Source organism: Apteryx mantelli, chromosome 2, assembly GCF_036417845.1.
Source record: "Apteryx mantelli isolate bAptMan1 chromosome 2, bAptMan1.hap1, whole genome shotgun sequence".
Classification (NCBI taxonomy): Eukaryota; Metazoa; Chordata; class Aves; order Apterygiformes; family Apterygidae; genus Apteryx; species Apteryx mantelli.
The window spans coordinates 156857388-156875577 of record NC_089979.1 but is presented as its reverse complement, the minus strand read 5'-3'; the positions used below and the strand labels follow the sequence as shown (position 1 = coordinate 156875577).

The following is an 18190-nucleotide window of genomic DNA, read 5'->3' as shown; positions in this document are numbered from 1 at the left end:
TACCCATTTTCTTTCTGTATCTGCTTATTCCTAGAGTTCATTTACTAAAGAGACCTGAAGTATATTGACATGCAAACAAGCAGACCACTGTGCTCAAAAATTCTTTTGTGCTACAACAAGTAGCTCTGAATACTTAGTGTGTGCTCATTACATTGGCAACCTCTAGAATTCTTTGTGTTCAGCTACTTAGTAGGCTTGCTGAAATGGGTCAAATATTTCTGTGGAAATAAGGAGTTTTTTGGCTGCCTGTCTTAAAGACCAGAATTTTGATTTTTTTTAAAATTATATTTAACTTAAGAATTATCATCTTCATCTTATTAGTATGTTTGTTTTTGTTACCTTTTAAAAACTGTCTATATCGCAAAGTGTATTCAGTGATAAGTTTTCAGAGAAATGCTGTTGTTTTTCTGAACTTACCAAAATTCTGTTATTTAAAGTAATTATGCTCCTCTATTAATTGTTTAAAATTTGCCAGTATGAAGTCCTAAAAATTTTGGAATGAACATTGATATAAAAATCAAGCCATATTTGGAGATTTGGCTTTCCATCACATATTGTCATTCTGTCTTGTTTGTACTGTGTAGTCTGGGACAGAGATGCACATGTTCCACTGTAAGTATGGGAAATACCTCTGAATGAGAACTTTGCTTCTAGATTAATTCATTCAGTTCTATACTCAGAAAGTAGCGGATATTGAGCTTTTTCATCTCTGTGTGTTGATTAAAATATTAAGTCAGCTTTCTTTTGCACCGCATATAAGTACCTTGGAGAAACACTGTTCTTCTAAAGCTTTGAAATGAAATAATTGTGTAATTTCAGCACTTTGAAATAGGAAACAAAGGGAGGTGATAAATGTAGTGATGATAAAATCTGAGGGTAAGACTTATCACTAATGATCCCTATTACAAGTCTTTGCATGATGTATGCAAAGGAGCTGTATTTTCACATATACTTGGAGTTGTTTTATTTAATACTTTTAATAGGATTTTTCTAAATTATAATTTACCAAATGTAGAATTCAGTGTGTTAAGCAAAGAGAATAGCACACTTTTAGCCTACAGTTTGAGAAAGCATTTTAACTATACATGTATCGGTCAAAATGAAGTGATACCTGTATTGAAGTTGCTCTAAAAAAGCGAAGAAAAAGCCTGAACTGCCAACATCCTAAAAGTGATTTTTTTTTTTTTTAAGTTGGAGTCAAAAACAGAGTTAAAGGCCTCAATTAAGATTTGAAGAGCCTACTTTGTTCTAGTTGTTCTACACTTTCTCCTATGACCTTTGTTTCTTTTATAAAAACTTCTTACACTGTAAAATCATTTATCTACTGCAGCTGCAGACAAAATTAACTCCATGTTCCAAATAAAACTCTAATTTTCTGTGTTTCATTTTAAGGTAACATATATTAACAAGATAAATGCATACAAATTGGTTGTGAACTAGGACTAAGTAATTTTATAGTGTTTTGTGTGTGTTTCTTTTTTTTAATTGGGTTTATCAAAGAAACACTTATTTTGGAGTTTATTCATAAGGTATTTGTACATAATTCTCAAAAAGAAAATATGAAACCTATGTGAAAACAAATATTGTCTATAAAATTAAAAAATATATTTCTTTGAAATCAGCACATTTCACACATGAAAATTCTGCTATTCAGTTGTGGAAATGATGCTTACTCTAGACAGTTTCCATTTGATTCCTATTGAATATTACCATCTTTGCCAATATCGGTCATGGAGTAAAATATCTCTTTCTAAGCAAGGTAGAGATGAGCTCTTCTATCACTATATAATTCACTTAATACATTTAATCTGTAGTCATCCTCATTGACTAACATCACATTATTCCCCAAATCCATCTTTATTTCAATAAAATTTTAATGCTGATGGTTTTATTTCACTCATGCTGTAAAAATCTAGGAGGTGAAAGTACATCTAAAAGTACCAGGCTGATACAAGAGATTTTAAGTTTTATCACTAATTCACTAGTTGGAGGCAATTGTCTGTGTGTGTGTGTGTGTGTGTGTGTGTGTGTGTCTTTCTCTCTTTTTATTTTTTATTTTTATTTTTATTGCAAATGAGAGGAAAACGTGGAGCCTCTCATTTAGGACAATTCATTTTAGAAACTGAGGTCTTAAAATGTTTATACAAATAACTTCCGCTTTTTCCAGGACTGAAGCACATAGTTCCCAGTGGATGCTTGCTCTTACCACTAAGCTATGGAGCTTTTAGATTCTTCATCTTGATTAAGAGTCTTTTTCACAAGAGGCCACCATTGGAAATGCGATGGTATGCACTCACCGATTTCTGTGAGGAAAACTTCATGTCTTTTATGTGGTGGTGTGTGCACTCAGCACTCAGCTAATTCTTTAGGTAGTTGAGCACTAGCAATAGCCAAAAAGCACAGTAATTAAAAATAACTATTGAGCCCCCAAATGTCTCATGTAGTTTATGAGAAGATGGCTTGTTCTTTTGTTTGTAGAGTTAAGATTGGCAAGAAGGTTTGCCATCTCTGCTGCTCTCCCCACGAGTTACAGGATGTGTATGTATGTACCCTGTGAATGCATGACACAGATTCCCTCTTGCTCTTTGAATTCTCAGGTATTGGACAGAAGAAGGAAGAAGCATAAACAGGGGTTGATGTTTAAGTATGGTGCTAACTGTATTTCTGACAGTTTGTTATTCTTCCGTACTTGCCCTGTAGTTCTATATTAGCACCCAAACTACGGTCTTTAGAATCTGAGTAAGCTTTCTTGTGTTTGGTTTGTTTGTTTGTTTGTTTTTAAATGTAAAGTGACAGGCTCCCACCCTTTTTTATTGTTAAGGTCTATATTTATTTCTACCAGTAATTTTCAGTGATCAGCAAGCGTAACAGTACTGAATCTAAGATTTAGTTTAAAATATTTGATGAAGATATTTCAATTTGAATCCCATCTTTACAATGGGTTGCCCAGTCCCCAGGTTAGCATCAGTGTTTAAATGATAAATAGACTACTAATTAAAATGGTAAATAGAAAACACAGTCATTATTAATATTTCAGTTATACTTGGTCACTTTCTCTATAGCTTTTTCTAGAAAACTTTTTAAATTCTGTTTGTTTATATCTGCTAATGCCATGGAAGAACAGAGTTAAAATTCTAGCTGCATTGTTCAGTGCATGCACCATTTGGCAAGCAGAACTGAGTTAAGAAAAGCTAATATAATAGAGCTAAAATGGATCAAGCCTGCTCCAAAAGTTCCCTGTCCTTACCTTCTAGTGAAAGGAACTATTAATATAGCCCATGTTATCATCTGTCTACACAGAGAAAGAAGAATCTATTTGGATTACTGATCAGAATGCATGAGTTATTTGTATGTTAAAAATGCATTGTGTAGAAGTCAGTCATAGCTTATCCTTAGCCTAGCTGTAAGGCATTTCAAATCTTCCAGGAAATTTCAAGTAGCGGTTCATCCATTTGGTCCTTTCTGTGATTTAGAGTTGCTAATTAGTCGTTTTGGTCATGTGGCTCATATGATGCACCTTTATTGATATAATACTTTCCTGCACTCTTAAACATCTCCCATCCCCACCCACATTCCCTCCCCCCCAAAAAAAACCCCCACAAAAACACACCATGGAAGTGAGTGACTGGAGCAAATATGTGAACTGTGCATGTATTTTTTCCAGTTTGTAGTGCAGCTTGCTATAGTCTGTGTTAGAAGGGGAATTAGAGTGAACTCTATTCATTCAGCCTTTATTGTCTATGAATTTCTGTTTAAGTGTAGTTGCAACACTAATAGGAAAAGCTTTCTATCCATTATTGTGTGATGTAAGGAACGCTCTGGATTTGTTGCTTTAAAAACAAAAAAAATCTCTAATGGGGCAACTTACTAATTTATCAAGCTTCATCAAGCTTAGGTTAGATCTACTGGAATGTTTCTGTCTGTGAAGATCTTTGGTGCACTTTATCTGAGAAAGATTTAAAAAAAAATTCTAGAGGAAATTCAGTAAATAAGTATTTTTTTTTTTCATAGTTGCCCTTCAATTTTGAAGGAAGTGTGCAAATAATGTCTCAGCTTCAAGGCTCCTATTTTTGGATGTGCATACATTAGATACATATTAAAGATATCTAGAGAGTAGGCAAAATACTGAAAAGGTCTGTTGAATAACAGGAATTGGAGCCATAAGTCTTTTTTTATTTAGTCCATTTCTTTACCATTCCTTGATTGTTTCATGATCTAAGTTCATTTGTCAAATGTCATTAAGCAGAAGTAACACTTTCCCTTAGAATCTGCACTTGAATCCTAGAAAGTTTAGTTTGAATAACTCATACTTTTGCATACTGTTTTTTTTTTCTTCTTGGTATTCTTACCTATTGTGCTTTTGAAGGACTTCAAATATTATATAATATTTATATAATATTCATATGATATGAATAGCTTTTAAAGCCAATTCAGATGTAATACATTTCTGAGTTACTGCTTACTGAATGAAACCTACTTTCAGTCTGGATTGTACCGAAGTTAAGTGCCTCCAGTTTATATTGTCAGTTTTGCTGTCTTCTAAACCCCTTCTGTTTCCGCTCCCACTTAATTTAATGTTGAGAAGCCTAAAACTAAATATATTCAGTCTTCCTAGCACTGCATACAGAAGAATGTTGAATTCCTTGTTCCTAAGCATGATTGTCCACAAATACAGTTATCTAAAAATGAAGGCACAGACTTCCCCTGCCCCCGCAACCTAGTGTATCATTTCCATTTAGATTTGAATATCAGAAAGTTGAATAGTACCTCCAACTTTATTTTTCCCACTGTCTCTATCAGTTAGCTTTTTTCAGGTTAGAATTCATTGTATTTCCTGTTTTCAGTGTTCACAATATCACTTAATGAAAAAGTCTGTGATTGTCATGATCTTTCTGTTAATATTTATGCAGAGTTAATAAAGCCAGGCATAGCCAACCCCTGCAGCTGCTCACTGGATAGTTTTCCTTCTTTCAAATCAATGTAGTTCTATATTACAGTATACAGTCCTTTTTTTTGTTTGTTTTCTAAGATCACTTAGATTAAGGTATTTCTTAAACACTTCACCAAAGTCAAGTTACATTCTTTCTGCTAAATTTCTTTCATCTATTTATTGTGTAACTGCCTCCAAAACCAAAATACAGTTTGTGTGACCTGATTTCTTCTTTCTTTATGAAACATTTTCATTTGTTGTTCATTCTTTTGTTTTGCTCATATATCTTAGGGGGGAAAGTATACAAATTTCTGAGCTAGACTTTCTAAACAAGTTGGGATCATGTCTTTAGAAAGTTTATTTTATAACGATTTTCAAAGTCCTCTGGTCTTCCCAGTTTTTTTCAAAAGTAACTGAGTACTTACTGGTAGCAAAGGAAAAATATGTTGCCATTCCATTTATCGAGTATCTGTGTATTTGGGTGTCTTGCTTTAGCTTGAAGTTCTTTGGAACTGATGTTTTAAGAAGAGTGGTTTTTTTTGTTGTTTTTTTTTGTTTGTTTGTTTTGGTTTTTTTTTCTTCTCCTCTAAATCTTCAAGCAGGTACCAGATTGTTTCATTTAAATTTAAAATGAGTATCTTTCATTCAGTGTTTTTATAACTTTAAAGTAATTATTAAAATATACAAGGTGAGTATTACTACAGTGGAAATATTACACAAGCTTTCCAATAAGAATTCTGAAATATTTTTCTTTTTCAGGGTTACCAAGGAATGGTTGATGGAGGTGATAATATTGTTGAAGTTTCATGGGAAAGTGTTTCAAGTATCCTGCAAGTGGTAAGTGTTAGGGGAGGGAGGGAAAAAAACAAAAAAAACCCACTCTCACTTTAAATAATGAACCAAAACTTGAGATCCAGACTAACAATTTCACCCATAATTATGTACATGCCAGTCACAGCATTAGAATTACCACTTTTAGCACTGATTTTTACAGTATGAATGCTTGATACTTTCAAAATAAGATCTCTGTGGTGTCCTGTATTGCATACACAGACACAATCTTGAAAACTTTGTTCCAGTTTCTCAAAATCACAAGTTGTTAGTCTCCTAAATGCATATTGACAAGCCTATGTTTAATAAGATAATAATAATAAAACCCACAATATAGGGCCAAAGTGTGAAATAACTGTGTTTTGTAAGGCAAGTATTTTTCTTATGAAACACTATTGGCTTCCTCTCTTAGGGAATTTAGAACTAGTCATTAGAAGTAATTGCAGTACAGTTCACCAGATCTCAGGTAATATCAGTGGCTTTGTTTTTGTACTTGTATTACACAGGCAAGGTGTCCATTTGGATCTCTGTACATACTTTCAACATGTACTTGACAACATAGTATTGTATTGCTCTTACTACTGTCATCATATAAAAGTAAAAAATAGTCAATTAACTAGAATGCTACTGAAATTAATCCTAAATCACTCAACATTTTCCTTCGAAAGTAGTTCATTATCAGTTGTCTTCAAGCATCCTTCCCTTTTTCTCTGGTGTGCATATCCACTCTTGAGAACATAATTTCCCACAGATTTGATAATTCTTCATTTTTCATTGCTATTTACTCAATGTAAAATTAAAGATGGGGATTATGCCCATTAGTAACCATTAGTAATTAATCCGGTCAAAAACACCACAATAAAATACTGAATGAGATAAAACAAAACTGATATACTTCCTTTTTCTAGGGAGGTACAGTTATTGGCAGTGCACGCTGCAAAGCCTTTCGTACCCGGGAAGGCCGCCTGCAAGCAGCCTACAACTTGGTTCAGAGAGGAATCACTAATCTTTGTGTGATTGGTGGAGATGGTAGCTTAACTGGTGCCAATCTGTTTCGTGAAGAATGGAGTGGACTTCTAGAAGAACTGGCACAGAAAGGTAAGTCTGCTCTTAGACCCTCTACACCTTTAGTCCAACTCCTGAAGAAATTGCATAGCAAAACTACACATACACAAACTATATTCAGAGCATATTTCTTAGCTTTAAAAATCAAATGCATACATTCTATGAAATAACACAGTTGTCCGTAAAGTATTAGTCCTTGATTTCTGTACTTCCTCTCCTATATACCATAAAGGCTCAAAAAGATCAAATAAGTTACTAGGCAACTGTCTGTGGTTCCAAAAGTGCTTATCTGGTTCTACAAGATTTTTTGTTTTGTTTTTGTTTTTGTTTGTTGTTGTTATTTTTGGTGGGTTTTTTTCCCCCTCCTTTTTCCCCTGTATGAATCTTTTTCAGGTTCTGAACTTTGAACATTCTTCACTACTTCTGCTTGAAAAGCTCTTTGCCCCCAAATCCAATCTGAGATAGCAATTCCTTTGCTACAACAAGTTAGGCTTTGGTTGCTGTTTTGTTACTTTTCCTGCCTATACGTCATTTTTGTTTAAGTTCAGAACAGTAAGTGGCAGTTGCTGAAGGTGTGTCCAGCCTGATATCCTTCTTTGATAGCAGCCAAAAGAATGCTTAGGGAAGAGTATAAGAACAGGACAAGCCTATACAATGCTGTATTGAGATTGTACGATGTTCAGCGTATGTAAGTACCCTCCTAGCTTCCATCCATTTGTGTCTTCAGGATTTCCTGAGCCAGATAGTGTTAGCAGCCCTCAAAGGGTTTCTCTTCCGTGAACATATGCTGTCTCCTTGAATGCATATAAATTTTTGCACGAAAACATTGTGTAGCGAGGAGTTCTACAGTTTAACTGGATTATGAAGACTGTGAAGAATCTTTTCCTTCTGTTTATTTTGATTCTGCTGGCTGCTAGTTATATTTGATGTCCTCTAATTTGTGTTAGAATGAACAGTAAATGATCGATCCTGCTTTCTCTCTGCATGCCACTTAAGACATTACAGCTGTCTTATTTTCCCTTCGTCATCTCTTTTCTAGATGGAAGAGTCCTAGCTTGCTTAGGTGTTCCTTATGTAAGTTGTTCTGTACCTTTGATCAGCTTTCCACGTCTCTGAACCTTTTCCAGTTCTACCATGTCCTTTTTGAGGTGGGGAGAACCAGACTGCACCCAGTATTCAAGATGAGGGCAAACCGTGGATTGCACAGTAGTATAATAATCTTTGTTTTGTTCTCTATTTCTTTCCTAATATCTTCTAATATTTTGATTTGGGTTTTTTTTGACTGCTACTGAGTATTGAAGCTGATTTATTAATGGAAACAATCTCTTTAACACTAGGATTTATCTCTTGAATGGTTAAAAATCTTTACTAAAGCATTATTTTGTCTGTGACGTTAGGATACTTTTCTCATGTGTATTGATCTACATTTATCTACGTTGAATTCCATCTGATACTTTATTGCTTACTGTGTCTTGCAAGATCCTTCTGCAGTTCTTAAATCAGCCCACACCTTAACTACCCAAATAATTTATCAAAAGTTTCATTGGTAAACTTAGTACCTTACTGTTCATTCCCTTTTCTAGGATGTTACTGAATATGCTGAACAGTGCAGATCCTTGTAGAACTCTATTGGTAACTTTCCTAAGCTTACCATTTACTGTAACCCTTTGTTTCATATTATTTATTCCATGCGAAAGCATTCTCTCTCTTATGTTATGGCTACTTAGTGTCCCCAAACACCTTTGGGGACAGATCTTTTCAAAGGCTTTTTGGAAATCCAGGTAAACTATGGCAACCGGATATCCCTTATTCATTGATTATTAACTCGCATAAGGAACTTAAAGGTTTGTAATGAAGGATTTCCGTTTACAGAAAACATTTTTGACTCTTCTTCAGTATGCTGTATTTATCTGTATGGACACTAGTGTTATTTTTTCATTATGATTTCTACTAACTTCTCTGGTATAGAAATTAAGCTTACTGGTAAGTAGAATCTTTTTTAAAAAATTGGCATTATATTTGCCACCATCCCATCCACAGAGGCTAAGGTAGTTTTAAGCGCTTTAAAAGTTAAGGTATTTCATCCTTGAGTTCCTTTAGAACTCTTGGGTGATTCAGCATTTTCACTGATGTTCCAGGAGATTCACGCTAAGATTTAGAATAGGAGCTTTTCTACTCTGTTTGCTTATTAATCGTGAAATCAGAGCCTTTCAGTAATGCAGAACAGAATTTTTTTCAGAAATTCAATGCTAACCTTTTATTTCTTTTGGTTTTTTGATTGTTTGAATATGCCCACTCACATTCAGTTTGCATCTTTTTGCTTTTTTGTTGCGCACCATGCACTAAGACTATTATTTGAATGCTATTCTTTAAGTGTAAAACATCAATTTTAAGACTGATCACAAAACTTCATAATCTGTTTATCACTTTGAAATGGACTGAAAAGCTCTTGTTTCATTTCTTACTGTAAGGAGTTCTATGTAAGATTCTCATGTTTGGTTGTTTGACCGGCTTTTCTTTTTTGCTTTAACTAACCCTACTATCTAAACATTAAATGATGTTCAATTAGGTACGTTCAATTTATAAAAGCAGGGGGCTCCAGCAATATGCCTAAAATGTGGAAGAGAATTGCTTCATCTTATAGCTTCTCTTCTGGATATTTCTTTACAGGAAAGATTGATGAAGAGGCTGTTAAAAAATATGCTTACCTCAACATTGTGGGAATGGTTGGATCCATAGACAATGACTTCTGTGGCACGGATATGACCATAGGTACCGATTCAGCCTTGCACAGAATCATTGAAGTTGTGGATGCCATCATGACAACTGCTCAGAGGTAAAGTGTGCATGTAATAGAAAGCTATAACAAATTTACAGTTGTTTGTTTCAAATATTAAGTTTCCTATTGCTGTGTGATAGTTGAGGATTTATGTTGATCTTAAATAAAAGTCAGGTACCTGGTATACGTGGTATTTATAGGGTGTGAATAAAAGTTCTTTTTGGTTGTATTTTTCACCAGTCTCAGCTGTGGTGTGGTGTTTTTTTTTTTTTCTTTGTTTTTTTCTTTTTTGGCAATTGCTTTTCCATCATTCCTGTTCTGACAGTACTTCAAACATCTGAACACAGAGGCTGCATCGCCTATAGGACAGACTTTGTTTGTTTGTTTTTAGTGCTTCCCAGCCATACTATTCTAGAAAAGATTCAGGCACTACTTGAATTTATATCTTGATGTGATAGCATCAAGTAGCATATATTTGTGCATAAACTTTCCCTAGGTAAAATTCAAGCAATTAAATATTTTGAATACGTAAAAAGTTACACTATATCATTGCAGTTCTTAAATGATGCAGACTCAGAGTTATATTTCTAGTGAATGTTCAGCTTTTCTGTCCTGACTACCCTTATTTGTTTTAGAAGAAAGCAGTAGTGAAAATGAATTATGCTATGGAAGATCCGTAAAGAAGGAATATATGTTTAACATTGCGTTTTATTTTGATGATTAAGTCTGTCTGTGACAAGCATGGTAAACCCAGAATATTTTCTGATATAAACTGCTGATTGCAGGAATTTGGATTGGATTTTTGAGTTGCAGTATTGGAGTTAATTTGTTTTCTAATTTTACAGCCATCAGAGGACATTTGTCCTGGAGGTTATGGGAAGACACTGTGGGTATGTACCGTCATAAACGGTTTGCGTTTAGTACAGATAAAACTATGAAAAAAATAAGAAATTTGAACCATAATCGTCTAATTACTTATGTTTATTAGGTATCTAGCTCTTGTTAGTGCCTTAGCCTGTGGTGCAGATTGGGTATTTATTCCTGAATACCCACCAGAAGAAGGATGGGAGGATTCAATGTGTGTTAAGCTTTCAGAGGTAATCTATTCCTATGATTTGGATTTTATGTATACCATGCATATGTTTGTTTAAATCACTATATACTTATTTTTAAGAACATGATCAGACCTTTCAGCAAGTCTTTGCTTTTGGTGATGTTTGATCTTAAAAAAGTTCCTTTCCTGCCTTCTGCAATTGTTTGAAGAATGATATGATGTACTGTAGGGATTATGTAAGACTATTCCTATATAACCAATATGTACCTTTCCCCATTAATTTGATGCAAGACATTTCACTTCACCCATGAAAACACTTTTATGAAGGTATAATGTAAGAGAACTCTAAAATAATCAAGCATAAGAAATATTTCTACAAATCCATGCAGTTTAAAATATAGCAATTGCTTTCAAATTTGTGCTATAAGACTTTTTCAGACTTTTTTTAATATGGATGTGCTTTTGTTTTTATTATAGAATCGTGCACGAAAGAAAAGGCTGAATATTATTATTGTAGCTGAAGGAGCTATTGATTGTCACAACAAACCTATAACATCAGAGAAGGTTAAGGATGTAAGTGTCCACATCTTTATGATGTGCTTTCTGTTTTGTCCTTAATTTAGGGCTTGTTACTAACAGTAAAATTTCTGTAAAGTAAGTCTGTTCCTGTAAAGTAGCTTCTCACACCTTTTACTAGTTGTATGTTATAATTGTGTTTGATTGTCTGAATACAGAGCCCACTAAAATAAATGAGAATTATTTCAGGTCAGATTAGGACCTTTTCTCTTGGAAAATAAGATAACAGTCCAAAACATCCACTTCAGGGGTGCCTTAATATATAGGAAGTATGAAATCTGCTCAATTTAGTAATTACAATCTGATTTTAGTTTATGCTTCTTGTGAAATTTAAGTAATGATCTGTCCCACTCATAGTGAAATAATAATGTCTATGTCATAGAAAGTCTTGTTGCCTTTTTTTTTTTTTTTCCTAAACAGTTGCATTGCCAGAAATTTTATTGGTGACCAGGAAACATTTTTTCGCCTGAAATTATTTTATTTTTCTTGGAAGTGGTCCCTTTAGGAAGAGAATTTGAAAAACAGTCATTGGCAGGAAGGAGTTACAAAACTTTGACTTTCTATAGGCTTTTCCTGTCCTGTGGCCATAAAGTTTTTTTTTCCATAGCTGTCAGTTTGAGACTTTACCATACCAATAATATTATGGAACTATCTTTGACTCTTAATATAGAATTATAGTTTTCCAAAGTCCACATTAGAACTGTATAGTGTTACATATAGTGATGTTACATTATAGTGAACATATGGTAGATAGCTGTTACTCATTTATGGAAGAAGTATTACTTGCTTGTTATAGACTGCAGCCAGTTAAAAACAACAACAACAACAAAAACCTTTATAAATACAAGGAATAAAAGACAAACAAAAAAACCCAAAACTTTTTAAAAACTTTGTAAAATTAAGGTTAAAAGTCTTCACTAAAGTTCTACTCATAGAATCTTTCAGGATATGTAGTGTTGCACATAGATGAAACATAAAGTAAATAAAACCCACTGTAGTTGAACTTCTGCCAGGTTTTCTAATTAGAATGTTTAGGCCTGTTTTTATAAGGTTGAGGACTGTGCATAATGAAGCCATTATAACTCTCTGCAGTTAAAACATTGCAATCTAATGATTGCATTTTTAAGTAAAATGTTCCTTTAGATTAGGAACCTGGAGTTTAATTCTAGGTAGAATTATGTAGAATTTCGTTATTCCAATAGCATTTAGAGCAGAGTAGTGATAATGTATGCATATATAAAATAATGGTGCTAACAAAACTACTATATTTTGAAATTATTTGCAGCTTGTGGTTCAGCGGCTCGGTTTTGACACAAGAGTGACTATCTTGGGTCATGTGCAAAGAGGTGGAACCCCGTCAGCTTTTGACAGAATTTTGGTGAGTGAACCTGCAATGCTACACCAAATGTAGCACCAATGTAGCACCAAATGCTACAATTAAGCAGTTTGCTTTTACTTCCTTAGCACTTTTCATTAGAGTTTTGATCTGCCCCCCTGCCCTGCAAATGAATAATATTCTTCACCTGTTGAATTTGACAAATACAATTATTGTCCCAAATTAACTGGCTGAAGAGCTCAAGTTTGGAAAAGTGAAGCATTTTGCACAAGAGGAAATTATAGTAGGGTTAAAAAGCAAAGAACAATCTTGCTTTCTTTATGGATCATAGGGTATTAAACAACCTGCTATGATTTCAGCTACCAAGGAATAACTGGTTTCAACTTGATTTACAGAGGAATCTTGACCATTTCTGTGATTGAAAGCCATTTGCTTGTGAGTGCTTGCTTGAACGCTGAAACACTTTCTGTTTTCAGGCAAGCCGTATGGGTGTGGAAGCTGTACTTGCCCTTCTAGAAGCTACTCCAGATACTCCTGCCTGTGTTGTGTCCCTGTCTGGAAACCAGGCAGTCCGTCTGCCTTTAATGGAGTGTGTGCAGATGGTGAGTTACTGGCAAAAAGCCAGTTTGTTCAACTACAACAGACCACTGTGCACAACAATCAATGGTCTCTTGTAGTTAATACACTGATGGAAATGTGTGCAACACTTATCTGCATTTAGGAATAATGAACTTTAAGCATGTTCTCTATGTGTTATTACTTACTTGCAAACTACTGACAAACAAGAATGAAAATATTGTTTTTAAATTTGTTTAAAAATAAATAATACTATCACTTCAGATCATCTGCCTTTTATCTCTACAACAAATTCTTCAGGCATTACATCCATTTGCGTGTCATACAGCAGTCATGTTTCTTCACTGAAATTATTCAACACTAATTCAGCTTAAACAGAAAAACAACTGAAAATACAAAATAAATATATTACTCTTTCAGGGAGACTTCAGGTGTCTGTTCCTACTCTGGTTTTCTCCTATCTGCTATAATCTATGGTATGATAAGAACATCATTAATCAAATAGTAGCATTTTTTTATTTTCACTTTGGAAAGCTGGTTCAGAAAGATCCATTTACAGAAATGTATTAAATGATTAACTTATTTTTCTTTTAAATGTATTAAATAATCAACTTCTTCTTTTAAGACTCAAGAAGTACAGAAAGCCATGGATGAAGGAAGATTTGTTGAGGCTGTGAGGCTTCGTGGAAGGTATGGCCCGTAATTCATACCAATGTATTTGTTCTAGCAGAGGGTAAACTGCTTGCCGTTCTGTTAATGCTTGATATTTCTCTCTAAATAATTTAATTTCTTTTTTTTTTTTTTTTTGCATTTTTGAACTTTTTTATTGTATTTGAGAAACAGGAGTAGAGGTGTTGCAGAAAGAGTTGCTTAAAAAGAATATTGAAATTCTTAGTTTTACATGTATGAATAAGAAAAAAGAACAAAAATAAGAACGCTGGTTCAGTAATGTGTCAAATTCTAGTGACTGTTATTAGGATAACACTCTAGCACACTGAGAAAAGAGCCTCTGTGATATTTGAGCAGAGTGGTAGCAACCATGCGTGTGCTTATGCAAGATTTTTGAAGCCATTTCCACGTAAGATAAGTCTGTCTGTAGATAGCTGGTAGCTTTCCAAAGCAATGTTGGAGGGAACATTCTGCAGTATTATGTGTTAACAAAGCATTTTCTGTTTCAAGTCATTTAATAATAAAATACTTCATCACAAATCTATAAAACTCACTTGCCTTCTATATAGTTATTTTATATTTTCACAGTGTTATCTTTCAGGCATGGGCATTTTTCAGTGTTCTATCTTGTTTTCAGATATTAAAAAAAAAAAAGCAGTAAAAACTGTAATGACATATTGGCCCTTAGATTACTATTTTTAAAAATTGCTTTAATTTGGCTAGAGCTAGGGTTGGTTGATCACAGACTACACATGATGCAATATTTTCAGCTAAACATTTAGCAAGTATACAGTCTTCATCCTTAAAAACCTGTTTTACTCGTTAAGATGTTGTTATTTATACAGAGTAATGTAATCTACTAATAGTTGCACAGAAAGAAGATTAGAATTTTTAAATCCAGTATTGTAACTGAAGTTGTTGCATTTGGTATTATTTGCTCTCAGGTTTAGTATCATATATTGAAGGGCATTTTTCCTCTACAACTTACTTCCTTTTTCACTGTCTAAATACAGTAATTTCAAATAGGTAGCATGTCCTCACATCAATAGAAGAGATGAAAATTCTTATCCTAATGGTCCTTTTTTGGAACAGACAAGCCTTGCATGTTCATTCATCTTATTTATGAACTTTCGGGTCTGCCATAGAAAGTGGAATAGTGTTTTATTGATGAATATTCTGGACATAGCATTGCTTTGGATTTGGACAAGTTCAAGGCTAAATGCAATTTGAAAAAAGAGAGGTGCTCCCTCCAAAGGATCATTTGTGATTTTAAAAGAACTTTGTTCCTCCAAAAAATTCATCAGTGACTCTGGTAACAAAACATAATGGAAACAATGCTGTTTGTTTCTTTCTGAATTCTTTTTGTAAAGTCAGAAAATTGCTTCTGGAGCTGGGAGTTGACTTAATTTTTTACAAATCTAAGATCTTAAAAGTTTATTCTGTAAATTAGCATCTCTAATGCTTTTTATCAGTTTCTGAAAAATTCAGTAGTTTCTCTCAAATAACTGTGAGTTGAAAGCTGCTGCTGCTATTATTATTATTATTATTATTATTATTATTATTACTTATTTAGGAGCTTTGAAAACAACCTTAACACCTACAAATTACTGTCTCACAAAAGACCAGATGCTGAGCTTCCAAAGGTAAGGTTTCTTTGAGGATGAAATACACGACTTCCCTGGGGTATTGGAACTATATATATATATATATATATATATATATATATATATATATATATATTTTATATATATATATATATATATATATATATATATATATATTTTATATATATATATATATATTTTTTTTTTTTTTCCCTTAACACTCTCCCAACCTATGCCATAGGATATTTTATATAACTTATCATATATTATAATGGAAGAAAGAGGATTGTAACATACAACTTGATTTTTTTAATAACTAACTTTTTGTAAGTGAGATAGATAGAATTCTAACAGGAAAAATTTATGCAAGACACTTTTTTTTTTTTCTTTCCTGTCTTAGATGTATCTTTGGCCCCAATTGCTATAGTATCTGGTGCTCATGATTTCTGTTATGCTCTTAACATGGAGAGAAGGAAAGATGATGTGACCATATTTAAGAGTATTGGGAGAAGGCAGGAGCATGACATATAGAAGAATTATAGCCCTTCCTTTCAAATGGCAAAACTCCTCAAGACTGGGGCAAGTTCAGGAATTCATGGGATAGAATAGAGAAGACACATGTATAATGTTTACCTTGTCTAATAAGTCACAAGAGACATTTAGCTCTTCTTTTCTCTGTAGTTTGTAAGTTACATAAAGAGGGAAATTTGGATTTATTAGAAAGTAGCCATTAAATATTATGTACAAAGAAATTTCAACCATATTGCATTTTCATTAATGGTTCACTGAATAATTTGTTTTTCTGATCATAGTTTGTGACTATGTTACCTCACTGGATAATTTCTTTTTTAATTGTTGTTTGTGATTATTAGTTACCTCAACTGCATGATTATTTTACTATTATCTTTTTTTTGGATTTTCCCAACTAAATATTTAAATAATGATTAATAATATATATCATACTGAGGGGAAAAATTGCACTGAAAATAGGAGAAGCTCATTTAAATAGCTGTTAACTATTCAGAAATTCTGTGGATAGCTAATAACATAATCACAATTAGCCATTTTAACTGGAAAAAAAACTATATAACACGTTGTGGAAACTTAATTACAAATGAAAGAAAACCTATCGAAAGCATTTAAAAGGACTACAATGAAATACCTGTAACAAGTTATATTTTTATAGTATTTACACATATAGTATATATTTTACAGTATTTACACCTATTTTAAAGTATGTAAAGCTATTTTGGTAGTACTTTTAGTAGTATTTTGTAGCTACAATGTGTGAATATGGACACTTGGAGTGTCCAGACTGTAGTGCTTGCATCCATTCACACAATTGTTTTATCTTGAGTAAAACTGATAACTAAAGGAACTAAATGCATGTCTACAGAATGCACATTATATACCAAAAATATTTATTATTTCATGTTTTATTTTACACAGAACCTTCTCTTAAACTATTTATGGTTAAATTACAAATGTATATCTGATATCTCAGGCTTTTCCATTGGAGTTATTGCAACATATATAAAGCATTTACCTGGGTTGCACATTAAGTTTGCAGGAGGGGAGACAATATAAACACAGTTAATTTGAGTCAGCAGGAAATGCTTTAAAAATTGTCACAGCCTAATATCTGAACATTTATTATATATGAACATTGTGAAAGATCTGAGTGCTCCTGTTTACTACTATATTGCCAGTCACTCTAAAAACCTGGCTGGTGCTGTAATTTAAAAATTATCATTGTTCAGCTTTGTGCGTTAATCGATGAAATATGCTCAACTGCATGTTGCTTGAATGAATCAAATCGGTTCCTATGTTTTTCTTGGCTGTTCCAGGTGCAACGAACTACTGCTTTGATAATATGAAACCAGTTGGATAACTTAGGATATTTCGATCATGTTTCTTGAACCTAGCTGAGCTATAATATAAAAATCTGAATGACTTGACTTGCAAATCAGATGAAACTGGTGAAAAGTCTTAAACAAACAAAAGTAGAAAGAATGTCTTTTCTTCACTGTTTGTTTCTGTGTGGTGTTCCACAAATGGAGCAAACAGGTTTATGCACCTTCTAGTTGACCTTAAATTTTGCATGGTTCCAGGGGTTCTGAAAACTGCTTTAGTACATTCCAGTATTCAGCCTCTGTATATTATGGAAAAATCAAGCACGGTGTACAAATGAAAGTGTTAATAAAAATTGTTATTTTTTTCCTTTTGCAGACTAACTTTAACGTGGCAATTTTAAATGTTGGTGCTCCAGCAGCTGGAATGAATGCTGCAGTGAGGGCTGCAGTAAGAGTTGGCATAACTGAAGGCCATAAAATGTTTGCTGTCATTGATGGTTTTGAAGGTTTTGCTAGAGGGAAGGTTAGTATTACATGAGTGTGGATAATATAGTACTATGTGTCCCTGTCCACACCACCACCTCTGTCATCTTCCTAGAAGGGATGTTCCGTGACATCATTGTGGGGAACTGATTCTAGAGATTTTATTTCACAAGAATATACACAACCTGAATTGTAACTGTATTTCTAAATTCTACAAATTTATAGATTCGTTTATTTTTAGTGTTGCTAATCACTTGCTCTAGAGATACAAAATTAGTTCAGAAGAATCCCACTCTCAGCATTTGGTCAATGTTCTATTTTACAGTATAGTAGGTTTTCCACAGAATAACAGAAGAACCACTGATTCTGTGCAATGAGTTGGTGCATCTGTTTTCCTTTGCTGTGAGTAACTTTCCAGTGGTGCTTTTTAAAGG

The 18190-nt window shown here is 33.5% G+C and overlaps 1 protein-coding gene across 4 annotated transcripts in view; it reads left to right on the top strand.

Annotated features, from left to right (window-relative positions):
• The window catches only part of PFKP (phosphofructokinase, platelet), a 48288-nt gene that overhangs the window by 10453 nt on the left and 19645 nt on the right, over positions 1–18190 (top strand). For 3 of the 4 annotated variants that reach the window (XR_010883531.1, XM_013949264.2, XM_067291903.1), the window contains 11 exons: positions 5690–5767; positions 6670–6859; positions 9497–9662; positions 10451–10495; positions 10594–10702; positions 11137–11232; positions 12521–12613; positions 13048–13173; positions 13773–13837; positions 15390–15459; positions 17650–17796. Coding sequence is in view for 3 of the 4 variants with exons in the window: in XM_013949264.2 (XP_013804718.2) it covers positions 5690–5767; positions 6670–6859; positions 9497–9662; positions 10451–10495; positions 10594–10702; positions 11137–11232; positions 12521–12613; positions 13048–13173; positions 13773–13837; positions 15390–15459; positions 17650–17796 (1185 nt within the window). In the remaining variant the exon portion in view is untranslated. The remainder of the gene's footprint in view (positions 1–5689; positions 5768–6669; positions 6860–9496; positions 9663–10450; positions 10496–10593; positions 10703–11136; positions 11233–12520; positions 12614–13047; positions 13174–13772; positions 13838–15389; positions 15460–17649; positions 17797–18190) is intronic. The other variant, XM_067291904.1, reaches the window with a different exon arrangement.